The sequence below is a fragment of the Grammomys surdaster genome, unplaced genomic scaffold (assembly GCF_004785775.1).
Source record: "Grammomys surdaster isolate TR1022 unplaced genomic scaffold, NIH_TR_1.0 372, whole genome shotgun sequence".
NCBI classification, from domain to species: domain Eukaryota; kingdom Metazoa; phylum Chordata; class Mammalia; order Rodentia; family Muridae; genus Grammomys; species Grammomys surdaster.
The window spans coordinates 10,413,341-10,428,007 of record NW_021604791.1 but is presented as its reverse complement, the minus strand read 5'-3'; the positions used below and the strand labels follow the sequence as shown (position 1 = coordinate 10,428,007).

Here is a 14,667-nt window from a genome sequence, read left to right as displayed (position 1 = left end):
CGCCCACACCCCCCGCCCACACCCCCCGCCCACACCCCCCGCCCACATCCCCCGCCCACATCTCCCGCCCACATCCCCCGCCCAGAACCCCCACCCACACCCCCCACCTACGTCCCCCCACCTACATCTCCCCACCTACATCCTCCCACCTACATTTGTAATCAACCATATTACTTTCTGACAACACCGACCAATGAGGCCTACTTCTCAGAGGAGTTAAGTGATGACATCTCCCACACACCCACATAACCAAGGATGGGCTGGCTTTCAACTTAACCAGACCTGAAGGCTTCCTTTATCTTGGTCCTGTGTCAACAACCATTAAGTACTCAATGAACTGTGTGCTAGCCAAGATCACTAAGAACCTGGAATGTCGCTGGTTTGAATTTATACTAGATAAAAGAATTATGAAGCATAAAGATTTGTTACAAGAAAAACAAGGTAAAGTATTTAGTAATTATATTTGCTACATGTTAAAACTATAAAATACTGGAGATTTTGAGCCAAATAAATAACTCCTAAAATTTGGTTCGTTGGGTTCGGTTATAAGCTCAACAGTATCTGCGGCTACTGTGTTTCTATTGGACAGACCCCACATTAGCTTCTGATTGCTTTTGCTTTTGTCTTACTCATGGGAGAGACTTGACTTTGAAAAGCAGCATTTCTTTCTTTAATCTTCTCCTCAAGGACAGCTGACTCTCCAACACCCACATTTCATATCAAGAAGATATCATTTTAGGACACATGCAGCTAAGTGTACCATCTGGAAACAATAACAAGGAAAATGTTACATCTACCCAGCGACTCTCAAGAAGCCTTCATTCCCAAGTCCTCTCCACATGTCTATGGGAGAAGTATCTCTCAGGGAAAGGAACTTTTCGGAGGGAGCCCAGCCTGCTGCCTAAGGGGTAGAGAGACTTAAGCACCCAGGGTTGTCTGGTAGGGTAGGGTAGATGTCCTAGCTCAGGCTAACTAAGCTCGTTCTTCATAAGGAATTCTTTTATATCCAACCTTCCTAAATTTTAGAGACCTCAGAATTCTCTCTGGTGACCTGAGAATTTGGCTCCTTTGCTATTCTGAGGACATTTTGTTTGTTCCTAGTTCATAAATTAAATTCATAGCCATTTAAGGAGAAGCATTTTCTCTGGTACCAAGTTCTTCCTTGGGAATACCCTCAAGCACACATCTCCCAACTTGATTTTGGGCCATGTGGTGAAAGACTCTGTTTCTGTAATTGCTCTCTCTCTCTCCCTCCCAACACCCATACACAGTTTCAGTTCTGAAAGTTCCAAAGCAGGGACCCTCGGAGAAACACAGGCTGTGGTGATCGAAATTGCCTGCCAAGTTTTCTCTGATTGGGTTTCTCCGGGTGCTGAACAGGCAATTTTTGTCCTTGGCCAGAGCTCAGGATAATATGCACTAGAAAACACTCGCTGAGAGGGAAACCGACCTGAAGGTCTGCCTGTGTGGGTGCCTCTTGTCCAGGCAGCCCTCCTGTGCATTTCCACATCCCCTTCCCACAAAGTTCCGGAATCCTCCCTTGGAATTTCCTGAGGGACAGCAGGGATAAAGTCACCTCTTGTTCTAATGAGGTGATTCTGGATTCTTGATGAGCCCTAAATAGCTCCAGGATGGGGCCAGTTGCCAGAAAGACCAGACCTTGATTAGAAGCTGGCGGTTTCCAGTCCCCTTCCCCAAAGGGGGTGCTGGGAATTTAATTAACGATCAATTGTGCCTTAAAAGCTCCTGGATGCTGGGATTTAGAGCGTCAGAGTCGTCTAGGTAATACATCCACACGTCATAGGGGTACACCCGAACCCTACTGTACCCCTTCTCCTGGCTCTTCCTTCACGCCCTCCATCATAAATCAGTAACTTTTAAGAAAAACGTCTCTCTGAGCTCTGGGAGTCATTCTACCAAATCGCTGCACCTGAGGAGTGGGTGTGGCCTCTCCCTGGCTTATAGCTCATCAGTCAGAAGTCAGGCAGCTGGGGACCTGCTGTCTACATGTGAAGGCAGCTTGAGGGACAAGCCCTTTAACTCCAGGTAACCTGTCAGAATTGAGTTGAAGTGTCAGCACGGAGTTGGTGTCAGGGAGTCTCAGAGAAGTGGCCTTATAAAAAGCCCTCAAATCTGGTGCCAGGAGGAGAGCGCCTGGCGGCTCATCAACTGTCAGGAAGGTCAAGAGGGAGAGGGGGGAGAGCAAATGGCAACATGCCCTGCTCATTTCCCAGCCACCACATTAAAAGTGCAGCTCCGACACAGAAAACAGGACCCAGTTCACACGTGAGAAAACCAGGGTGAAGAGAGGTTAGCTGAATCCTGCACCCATCTCATTTCATGATGAACTCTTACTTCTGATGTCCCTTAGCTTGGACAAAAATTGTCTTAAAGAGAAATATTAAGTAAACCAATGTCAGGTTGGCTTCCACGACACACCCCAGAGGCAAAGCATCCTGCCTGCCTGCCTGCCTGCCTGCCTGCCTGCCTGCCTGCCTGCCTGCCTGCCTCCCTGCCTCCCTGCCTGCCTGCCTGCCTGCCTGCCTGCCTGCCTCCCTGCCTGCCTGCCTGCCTCCCTGCCTGCCTCCCTGCCTGCCTGCCTGCCTGCCTGCCTGCCTGCCTGCCTGCCTGCCTGTCTGCCTGTCTGCCTGCCTGCCTGCAGGATGAGACTCTAAACTGGACAAAGGTGATAATTGGGTACCATCGAGATAAGTCTTGAAAATCCTCACCAAAAGAGAACGGTATCATTTCCATCCTGAGATCTCACATGTTCAACTTCTCCAGGCGTGGAACAGACGCCTCAGTCGATTACCTAATTTACCTGATTGCTTCCAACTAAGAGAACAAAAGAGCACAGATCCTTAACACCGGACCTAAGCCCAGTGCACAAAAGGCACCGGGCCACACAGGCTAGAGCAGAGTGCTGTCTGTCACTGTGCTCACTCATGTCACTGGGTAAAGGTCAGGCAGGCTGACAGGATCTTCTGCCAAGTCTGTCTTCCCTGCAGTCCTGTTGCAGGATTGATTGCTTAGTTAGAAGTCGAGCTTCCCGAGTGCACATAACTTCATTTTCTTCACCAGTAGATGCCCAAGTGTCTAGTTCCATGCCCGGCACATAAGTTCTTATCAATTAGATAGGAGAATCTGTTCCTTTCCATGCCAAACTGTCCCCAAGAATCCTTCAATGATCTCACACCGGGCTTCTGCTCTCCCCCTCCCCCCTACCCCTGTGAGGTACTTGTGTTGTCCTAGTTGGAGAAAGTCACATCATACTATTCACAAATATCAATCTTTCACCCTTTAGGAGGTCATGGAGTCCCCAAGTATGAGATCCTAGTATTGTCAGACTGGACATAGTGGTACCTGCCTGTAATACCAGTACTTGGGAGTTAGGGCAGGAGGATCATAAATTCAAGGCCAGACTCATCGCTACGTGTGGAGTTTGAGTCCAGCCTGGGCTACGTGAGATCCTGTTTCAGAAAATCAAAGGCAAAACCAGAAGCCTTCCTGATATCGTCTCAAATTGGCTGCAGGGGCACTATGATGAATTGACACATCTGTGGCTTCAGAGAGATATGTGGTGTGCAGTGGCAGAGAACTTTTCCTTAGAACTCTCCTCATCTCCTGGAAACAGAGAATTCTTCAAATGTCACTGACCTAAAGGACCCTGATCTAAGCAAGCTCACGGGTGCCACCAAAACAGCCTTTACAGCCTGCCCCTTTATTTTCAGTCCCCACTTCTGAATCAGCCTGGTACCATGCCTTCTCCACGCGCATCAGCACCTCTGGTGGATGGTGACATGGGTCTCTGCAGAACCTCTCTATACCTTCTGCCAGCCTAATCAGGAACTGCCATGCATGCTCTGAGGGGACGGACATAAAGAACTGTCCCACAGGAGAGGTGACGGGGCAACCACCTGCAGGGTGAGAGAAAGACAAAATTTACAGGTACCAGACACCCCTCAGCAGAGTTCAGCAAGGGCTAGGAGTGAGACAGACAGAGCAGCCTGTGCCCCAAGGCAACATGGTCCTCTCTTCATAAAGGTTAGAGAAAATCTTGGCATAGTAATGACCAAAGAAAGAGCCCCGCAACTCAGTGCCCCGAGCTCCAGCCAGGTAGAAAGCTCTTATTAGTAAAGCTTCACCTTCCTACCACATAGTGACCCACTTGTGACAGGTGTCCTGAAAATAATAGGACAGATACGTAGAGAAGGGCATGTGACAATCCAGGCAGCGATCAGACTGACACATCTGTCAGCCGAGGAACTCGGAGGCATATTCAGAAGAAGCTAGGAAGACTAAAGGAAAGATTCTCCCATAAACATTTCAAAGACCCTACGGACATCTTGATTTTAAATGTATGAGCCTTAAAACTGTGTGCGCCTGTTTTTCTGCTGTTTTCATTTTATCATAGCAACCATCGGAAACTAACACCACACCTTTCCTTTCTCACTAGGTCCAAATTGACCCCAGCTACTCACAAGTGGCTATTAGGTATCCATTGTATACCAGGCATTCATAAAACAATGAGCAAAGGCCCTGAAACATCTCTACCTTTGAAAGCTGACATACTAGTACAGGAGGAGAGAAAAAAGGAAGTAAAATCCAGTTTGTCAAATGATGACATGTTCTGGAAGGATCCAACAGAGTGAGGTTGGGTAGTGTGATGGTTTGTATATGCTCAGCCCAGGGAGTGGCACTATTTGAAGGTGTGTCCCTGTTGGAGTAGGCGTGGCACCGTGGGTGTGGGCGTTAAGACCCTCATCCTAGCTGCCTGGAAGCCAGTATTCTGCTAGCAGCCTTCAGATGAAGATGTAGAACTCTCAGCTCTGTCTGCATCATGCCTGCCTGGTTGCTGGCATTCTCCCACCTTGATGATAATGGACTGAACCTCTGAACCTGTAAGCCAGCCCCAAATATATGTTGTCCTTTATAAGACTTGCCTTGGTCATGGTGTCTGTTTACAGCAGTAAAACCCTAAGACAGGTAGCCATTTTCAACCTACACAAACCAAGCACTCAAATGGATTTCGTGCCAAACAGCAAACTCAATATTCTAGTGCCTTGATTCTTATAAATACCAGTATATCAAGTAAATGACTATTTGGTGAAGAAAGACACCCCCCACCCTTGAAGTAAAGCCTATTCCTAAGCCAGGAATACCACAGTCCTGACTTGAGGTGTCAGGTACATTCGTGGAACTAATTGTGGCGATGGCTTCAGGGACACAATCTTATTTCAAAGTCTAGTTGTACATACTAAATATACATGATTTTTTTTAAACATCAAGACTCCTGTGAAGGGTTATCTTAAATATTTAATAAGGCTTTACAGAATGCACCAAGTATTACATATAGTTGCTTGTAATACATATTTCCTTCATCACATGGTGTCTTTGAAGGTGGAAATAATACCAACTCCTCTTTCTATTGGAAGAAACAGACTTGGCAAGATGACATTCTGGCTGCTTTTAAACATTAGAGCTGGAGGGGCCAGTGAGAGGGCTCAGCAAGACAGGCACTTGCTGCAACCCCGGCAACCTGAGTTCAATCCCTGGAACCCACATAAAGGCAGAAGGAGAAAACCAGCTCCACAGAGCTGTCCTCTGGCCTCAGCACACAGGCTGTGGCACGCTTAACCTCACATCACCATGCACACATATCCACAGTAACAATAGAGTTATTAAAACTTGGAATCAATGAATAAAATAAAAACAGATGAATGAAATAAAAACAGATGGATAATTTAAAAAAATACTAGAGCTGGAGATCTGACACCAAAACCATGTTCTTCCTCATAAGCGATGCTTCCCAATGGCACATTTTCATTCAATAGTTCCTGTATCTGTATGAGAGGAAGGGGAGGGGGAAAGGGACAGACAGACAGACAGACAGACAGACAGACAGACAGAGACTTAGAGGAATAAGCAAAGGAAGTCTGAGTTTACCTGACCTCTCAGTGGGGAACCTAGAAATTTGTTCATCCCCCTAAAGCCAAGCAGTATGGCTTCCCTTTTGCCTGGGTAAAATAGACGGTGCTAACCCAGCATGGATGCATCCTTGTTGATGGTAGGACAAATAAGCATTGCCTGACTTGGATGTTTTCAGTGAACAGTTGGTGTCACAGCACTTCCTAGTCCCCAGGGAGCCCCTGAGACAGAGTTTTGTCACAGGGAGAGACAGACCTTTGTGTTACAGGACACTAGGGTAAAGAGAAGAGAGACAGAAGTAACAGAGTATCATTTCTGTGTTGAAGCTTCATAATGGGGGCCAGAGAGAGCAGAGTGTGAGGCTATCCCCTCTCTGGAGGCATAGCCCTCCTGTCTCCCTCTCTCCCTGACAGTGAACCCCCTCCAACTGTCAGGAAGAGACAAGAAACAGGCCTTACAGACTGCTTTCTTTAAAGGCTCAGATAGACGCCTTGCCTCATTTATGCCTGAGGCTATCTAATAGACAACAACAACAAAAACAAAACCACCACTTTTTACCTGCACCTTGCCTCCCTTTTTGCCTTAAAGGTTGGGTCTGCTTCCTGCTCAACTCTGCATACAAACATGCAACTATTTAAAGAATGTCTATCTGAAAACGGTCACACAGTGTGTGGGGAGGGGTGTGGGGGGGAAATGTGTGTGTGGGGGGAGGGGGTGATCAGCTCTAAATAAACCCATGACTCTTATTACTCCCCTTCAAGTCTAAAGCACAAGCCAGCTCTGTACAGACATGAGGCCACTGTCCTTCCCCAGCTTGTGGAATTCCCTGTTCCATAGTCCCCAGAGTGGCGACTCAAAATCCCAGTGGCTATGCTGAAACCTTCCAGAAACAGGGAGCTTTACAGGGAGACCAGTCCAGGATGAGTCTCACCCCCTACACAGAAGCAATCATCACCATTCTTTGGAAACTGAGGCCATGCCTCGACAATTTCCCTGGAGCATTAGACCCTGAATAGAGGTGATCATCACCCAGACCACCCTGAGTCTAAATGCGCTTCCATGCACCTCTTGCGCCTGCCCGGACCTTTCCCTGTTCAATCCTGAAGTTAGCAGTATCTTCCCCACAGCAGTCTTTTGCCTTTTCAATATGGCAGATACGGAGGCCTGTCCACTCCACTATCACCGAGATTTCTGCACCATGAAGGGGAAAGTTTATGGTGGAATCAATTCCGTGTCTTAAAAAAAAAATCCTCATTCTTGGAAATCTACATGGGGAGATTAATAAAGCATTTCTTCTGTCACCTTACCTCACTGGAGGACAATTTAGGTTTTTATTTGTATTGTAACCCTATCCTACATGGAACTTTCCGGATCGTCCCCCAACGTCCCCCTCCCACAAAAGTTTCACAGCTTCCTGAGGATTAGGTTACTCCAAGTTCTACTCTCCCTAAAGATACTTCATACAATAAAAACTCTTGTCAGGAGGAGCCTGCAGGTCTCAGCTGCTCAGCTGAGCACCTACGCAGACATCAACCCCAGGACCCTAGTTATAGAAACTGATTTTGAGCCTTATCTCGTACAAGACTAGTGGGTATTTGGAGGTTGTGACACAACTCCAAAAGCCTAGTTGTTTTTTGTTTGGAAGATTTGCCAAAATTAATGTTTGCAGCACTTCTAACTTCAAAACTCTGCCAAAACGTGCCCTTGAACAACAAGCAGCAGTGAGTCCTAGCTTGGCTCCCTTGCCGGTGGCGCTCTGGTGTTTTGTTGTGGACTTTAGCGCCCATGAATAGATTCCTTCCTCTCTTAAAAATGGAATAACTATAAACCACAGACATGGACGAAGAGACCCTTGAAGCCTTGTTCTGTAAGCCTTCACGGTGCAGCGGCGCGAAGTTCTGAGAAGTTTCAGTGGGAGGGGATTGCTGGGACGACTTTCCTGGGAATCTGGAAACTGAGTCCCCACCTTGGTCCCCTAAATGGGAAGCTGCGCAAAGCGAGCCTACTGTCGTTCTCCTGCCTCTAGAGTTCCGGCACGGAAGTCCCACTCAGAGCTCTAACAGAACCTGGCAGGACACTGCCTGGGGCGCCTTCCTAACCACCCCTCTCTCCCTGCTGGCACTGACTGGTCCTGTACGCCTTTGCGCAACTGGGATCCTGGCAGTAATTCCAAGACCCTAACGACACAGCAGACAAGGATGGCTGTAACCTAGACTGGGTTTCCTGAGTCTCAGGTCAGGGGGGACCCTCTGCAGTGTCCTTCCTTTTCTCTGCAGATCTTGGCAGCAAGGCTAATCCTTCCCAGGACTGCGTGGGGAAAAACCGTCCCAAACCCTAGCAGCTCAAATCCTGCGCTGCAAACCGCGGACGGTGCTCGGTGCGTCGGGGGCCGGTACCCGTCCCAGAGTAAGTTCACGCGCAGGGGACCCGGGATTTCCCAGCTCTTAGTTGTGCAGTGCCAATGCATAGGGCCATCCCGGGACATTGACTGATTCCCCAATGGAGGACACTACTACAAATGGGACCTAGTCTCATAGCGAGTAGCAGGGGCGCGCGCAGTAGGGATGCAGGCTTACGTCTGGAGCAGGCGGGGCTCCAAAGCAATCCTTCCAGTTGCCTGGAGCCTGGAACTTGGACTCGGAGAGGAAGAACCCACTGGTCCCCGAGGGGCCCGGTCCGAAGGCTCCACCTGCAGTCTCCCCCGAAACCCCCGCGCAGCCAAGCCGGTTCAGTGCCTGGAGGGCGGTGGTTGAAGGGACTCTGCAGGAGAGGTAGCATTGCCCAGGACAAGAGCAGCGGGCTCTCCGCACCGAGCTGACCCGAACGCTGAAGGAAACCCTGCCCATGACTGCCAGCGTCTCCGACGCCAAGCCACAGGAGTGAAGGACTGTCCGCTTGGGGACTAGAGCAAGCCACTGAGAAGTCTGTGCTCACTGACCTACAGACGGGAAGGAGGTGGCACCCGATGAAGGGAGGAAGGGACAGGGAGAAAAAGGTTGACTCTGAAGTAACCAGGACTCAGGCCACGCGACCTGCGTGCTGGAGGAGCGAGGAGGGTGGATCTTACCCTCTTTGGGGCGTCAGCTCGGCGACTGTGCTCCTCCGGAGCAAGGGCGGGGGGCCGTTTCGTGAACATATCTTTCTCCTCTGTCCACTCTTATCTCGGTCGCTTTTCTCTGCTCTATGGATCTCTAGGAGAGGCACTACGGGTGTCTTTCTCCTCACTTGGAGTGAAGTTATACTCAGGGGATGGGAGCCCCATATTTTGTCGGCTGGGCAGACCCCACCCGCAGACCACTCCCTCCCTTCACTCACATCTCTGGGTCCTACCCATAACCCTTAATGAGATAGTTCCTCCGTACCCACCCCTGCCTTCAAAAATGTTGTTTTTCTATGGCAGAAGGAGAGCAAAGAGTTTACTGCCACCGTCCTTCACACCAGGAATAAAAAAACAAACCAACCCTTAAACTGTGGGACAGCAGCTTTGGCCTTTGCTGCTTTGTTGAGGCCAGAACTTTGCTGGGCAGTGAAAAGGGCTGCCCTCCTTCGAACTCTCATTATCACACCTAGAACAGCCTATGCCCCCAAATAGGATTCTAGCCAGGTAAGTACCAAAATGACTGCCTTCAGGCACTGGCAATCCAACGCCAAGTTTGTTTTGTTCAAAAAGATGTAAGGTTTCAAAGTCAGGCATTATTCGCGTTCCACAAATTGCAAATCTGTCTCAAACTGATTTTTGCAAGACTGCGTTGCTGCTTAAGTTCCACGGGCCAGGAGAACGCCAGTCTGCGATTGTCTGACAAGAATATCCACAGACTAGAAGCAGGGGCCAGCAAATTCGCACCTGTCAGACAGGGAGCCACATTCCTATGGCAGCAAGGAGAGCGATGTAGACATTCCAAAGCAAAGGTTGCATTGCAGGCCAAGACAAATCTTAAATATTTATCGAAAAATGAAAAACAAAAAAAAAAAACCCAAGGATCGCAAAGATTTAAATTTTCTTAGACATGATTTTAAAATGCATTTTAAATCAAAACCTTCAAAACGTCAATAACTGAGGTTTTTACTGAGGTTATACTGTAGAACATCTCCATTAGAGAAAGCCATATATAGTAAGCAGACAATATGACCTGCCCCTTGAGTATCATTGCATGGACAAAGGCACATTTGTACAACTGGAAGGGAGTGGTAATAAGTACTTTGCTTCAGAAAAGATATGCAGTGTGCTACGTGCACTTAAAAACGTGAGACACTGACTTCCAGCATCAGTGAGGAATGCAATTTCTAACAAGCGTTTCACTGCACTAAGCACTCTACACATACCCTCTTTAACTCAGAGATGAGAGGCAGCTGGAGTAACCAGCTTAAGGTCATTTTGGTCGGCAGTGACCCGACATTCCCCAGAGACGGTAGCATTTTGTGACTGGGTTTTTATTGAGACACTGCCTCAGCATGCACCACCACCCACAGGACCCCCATCTGAAAACCCAGAGCCCCGGACATATCTGCCAACTCCACCCCGAGGGCCAGAGTTAAGCAGTCTGTGAATGGAACAGTGAGTGTATGTATACCCATCTTGAAGGCGCAGATGAGTTTCTTTCTTTTCCGAGTTCTGCCCCCTGGTGGAGATGATGTGGGAACTATGAACCTGAAATAGCTAAGTAGATTCTTCATGGTGTTCCTTACTCTTCTATGCTGGGTTCCTAAGGCTGACTGTACTGACAAGGTAAACGCTCCGAAGACTTCCTCCTAATCGCTTCAGCTGCTGTGAGAATCAGAACCAGTATTTGAGGTACTTTTTGCTGCTTGGGGGCACAGTGTAAGAAATGAGGGTGAACATCTATGTTTAGACCTTGCAATTAACTTTAGTACTACAAGAAATCAAACATGTTTTATTTTCAAGTTAATTTAAAACTATGAAGCACACTCACAAGTGGTTTTTAATGATCACTGTGGAATTATTCTCTTTAGAAAAATCACATCACATACTTAAACTTACATTATTAGAGCTGTGGTTGTTAGCTTTGCTAGGCAAGCGCTCTACAACTGGCTCTCCAGCCCCTCAATTTATTAAAAAATTAGTAATCACTGTCCAGTGTCTTTAAATGCTCTTAATTTTACAAAAATTAACATTTCTGGTACCATTCTGAAAGCTTTATTGTCTAGCATTTTGAGCATATATCCAACTAGTCATATAATTTAAAAGAAAAAACACAAACATTAATGAGATTTATGGGGATTACTGACAAAGTACCCATGTGTGTGTTAGTCACAGAAATAATTTGCCTTGCCTTCATCCTATTTGACTGAGTCATATGAATAAATAGAATCCTTCCCTAAAATGAAGGATCTCATACAGCAAAAGGAATGTATAAAGTTCTGCTGTGACATTTTGAGGGATGCTGACCATAGATAAGAATTAGATACCACATATCTCAAAATGTTAAAACAAATGATTCTGATAGGTTTTTTTTTTAAAGAGACTCATGGGAAATTAACTTGAAGAAGTATGTCTCTAGACAGGGTCATCTTTACAGAGTAACATTGGCCATGACATAACTATAGGTCAAATTATCCCTTAGTACTACAAATGAAGGCAATTTGGGGGGGGGGCTTTCTTAGCAAAGAGGTTGGCATCTCAGCATGATGGTGAACAAATGTCACACTACACCACTGCTTATCTACTGGGCGATCTGTTTCATTCATTAAGGGTTTGCTAGCTACCAGAGCTCATGCCTTCAGAGAACTTCATTCCAGTGGAACAACTAAATGAACAATGAAATGAACACACACATTTCAGCTCTTGAAAATATTTGCAAATAATGTTGGAAGGGTATTAAATCATCAGAGTACACTGTCAGGTGATACAAAGACACAAAAGTGGGAGACAAAATTAAATAGGGCAAAAACTCAGGCAAGCTGGAACTTTATCACAGAGGAGGATGAGTTTATGTTAAGAGGGAAAGATGCTAGGAGTGGAGACACACCCTTAATCCCAAAGGCAGAGGCACACTGAGTCTGAGGCCAGCCTGGTCTACGGAGAGCTGCAGACCAGTCAGGGCTGCATAGTAAGACTGTCTCAAAATACACACCTATCATATTCTACCACACAGTCAGGTTGTCAGTGATGATGTGTAGTGCTGTGTGCAGACCTAATATTTCCGAGTCACCATCCTCCAATACACTATGGTCCTCACTTGAGACAAAGACACTAAGACCTGGCCCACAAGGACATCTCAGAAGAATTCTATCTTTAGCACCCTCGTACACTTCATTCTACTCGGGAGCTTCAGGTGCAATCTTACTGCTCAAATGCACTCATCTTTGGCAAGCGTCCTCTTTACTCCTCTAGGGATGATGACCAAACAGCATAAAGTGAAGTGACACTTGGGCACTCAGGTGTCTGTTACAGAGACACTTGCTCAACAATGTTCATTGATGTTTTATTCACAGTAGGCAGCAAGCAGATATATCCTATGTGGAGGAATTTTAATGCAGCAACATGGCTGCTCCGACAAGAGATTATATCCTAAGACCTTCTAGATCTATATGATCCAGCAGCAGAAGGCAGACACGCCCTAGATGAGAGCGTGATCTAGCTGGAATACAGACATGTCCTTAGTACATACCTTTAATTCCTAACAGTAAAAGTAAGGTTGGTTTGTAGAAGGAAGCAGCCATGTTTGAAAGTGACATCTAGTTGAGGGGCTGACAAAGTGACAAATCAGAAAAAGATCTGACAGAATGAGTCAGAGATAGGATACACCCAGCTCGTGAGAATAGTACAGGAAAGAGGGGCTACTTAAGAGCAGAGAGGGAAAAGGGGGAAGGCAGTTTTACTGGGACAGCTTTACAGAGACAGGTTGCAGAGAGAACAAGATAGATGTAAGTGAAGACAGAACAAGGCAGAGAATGAGGAGCTGTAAAATTAGAATATATTACCAAAGTTAGTATGAGGTCAAGCGGAGCAATTCAGACAGAAGCCGAGTGAAGCCAGATTGATTCAGTCATCTTGGAAGATTAAATTGTACGGAGGCTAGACGTGTCTAAGCCTAGGCCTCGGGATAGTTAGAACAGAGAGTTGCCCAGCTTGGGGACAGCTCTCATCTCAACCCTCCATCGGAGGATATAAAAGTGACATTCATAAATTTAGCTGTCCCTCAACAGATGAATGGATAAAGAAAATGTGGTGTATTTCCATAATGAAGTATTTTTCAGGGACCTTGTGAGAACTCACGGAGGGCTGCCTGCTGGTTAGTACAGGCACATTGGGTGTGCCCCTGAGAGGCAGAGTGTCCTGTGGACTTCATGCTGTTATGGAGATTTGCTCTGCTTGTTGCAATCAATGAGCTGTATGAAAATTCTAAGGGGGCTTCCAGCCCCTTACTGGGCAGTGACTGAGCTTTTTCAAGCATTGCTGCTGGAGCAGATTAATGATTCAACCATCACTCTCAGAACAAATTTAGAAATGTAAGTTGTTAGTGTTGTTGGGCTTAAATGTTCTTGTTAGTGGCTTTGATGTAGAAAATCTTGAACAATTTAAAGTTCAGGAAGGCACAATCTGGAGAGTTGAGTGAGGGATATTTTTAAGTCAGGGTACAAGAACCACAGAAGTTAGGTATGGAGTAAGAAACTAGGAGGGACAAATCACCCTCGGAAAGAAAAATAGTTATGGTTGGATGGAGGTGGGGGCTGGAATGAGAGGATCAAGTGGGGAAGAGAAGAGGCAAGGGAATGGGCGGGGGGGAATCTGGGGAGAGATAGCTAAAATTAGGGCAATTTAAGAAGTAAATGGAAGCCTGACATAGTAGAAGTTTTCTAAAACGTAAAGATATATGAGGGTAATCTAAACACAATCTCCAAAAAATGGAGACAGAGACCCAACTGGCCATCTCCTGTCACCAAATAAGGCTTTCAGTCCCCTGGGAACACCCAAACAACCCTGGCTGTTGGAAAGAATATAGGTTGCCCTCCACTAACTGACAGTAAGGCTCTATTGCTGAAGACAACATACACACAACTCACTGTACATGAAGTCAAGCTTGTGCCTTCACCCATATGTTCTAGAGTCTTTGGCACAGGCAGGTCATGCTACAAAAAAGATAAACACAAACACCAGGCCAGCTACAAACCCTTTGATCTACAATGGTGTCCTGCCTGGAAGATATGCTTGGGCGATGGTGGCACAAGTTTATGGGAGTAACCAACCAATATCTGATTTGAGTGAAGGCCTACCCCACAAGATGGAACCTATATCTCCAAGAACCAGAGTCTAGAGTATCTGATGACCTAGGGTAAAACCAAATACCCAAACACCACTGTTCTCATAAAAAAAGAAAGAAGTATCAATAAAATGATTTTGCATATTCTGCTATCCTCATAGACCAGTGCTTTGCTCAGCCATCATCAAGGTAGCTTCCCCCTGCAGCAGATGGGGACAAATAGAGAGACCACAGGTAGATATATGGAAAGACTTGGAGCACTCAGCTCTACACAGAGTGCCTCCAACCAATCCCTTCCCTCACAACTTGAAGAACCCTGCAGAGAAGATCAGAGGGGATGCAGGACACCAAGGAGACATGGGCCTCTAAATCAAGGGCCTCAATGAGTATATAAACTCAAGACTGAGGCAGCCTACAAAAGGTCTACCTACAACTAATAACCCCTTGTGAACAAAAATTTAGTTTTTCCAGGGGAGTCTCACTGAGGAAACAAAATACTACATACTCAGTAGTAGAT

At 46.6% G+C, this 14,667-nt stretch overlaps 1 protein-coding gene across 2 annotated transcripts in view; it reads right to left on the bottom strand.

Moving 5' to 3' along the window:
* The window catches only part of Corin (corin, serine peptidase), a 200,043-nt gene extending 190,878 nt beyond the window's left edge, over positions 1-9,165 (bottom strand). The window contains exon 1 of one of the 2 annotated variants that reach the window (XM_028780786.1): positions 8,996-9,165. In XM_028780786.1, coding sequence (XP_028636619.1) covers positions 8,996-9,064 — 69 coding nt within the window. In that variant the 5' untranslated portion in view covers positions 9,065-9,165. Of the gene's footprint in view, positions 1-8,504; positions 8,829-8,995 lie in introns of those variants that run through there. The other variant, XM_028780785.1, reaches the window with a different exon arrangement.
* Positions 9,166-14,667: the final 5,502 nt, after the last annotated feature.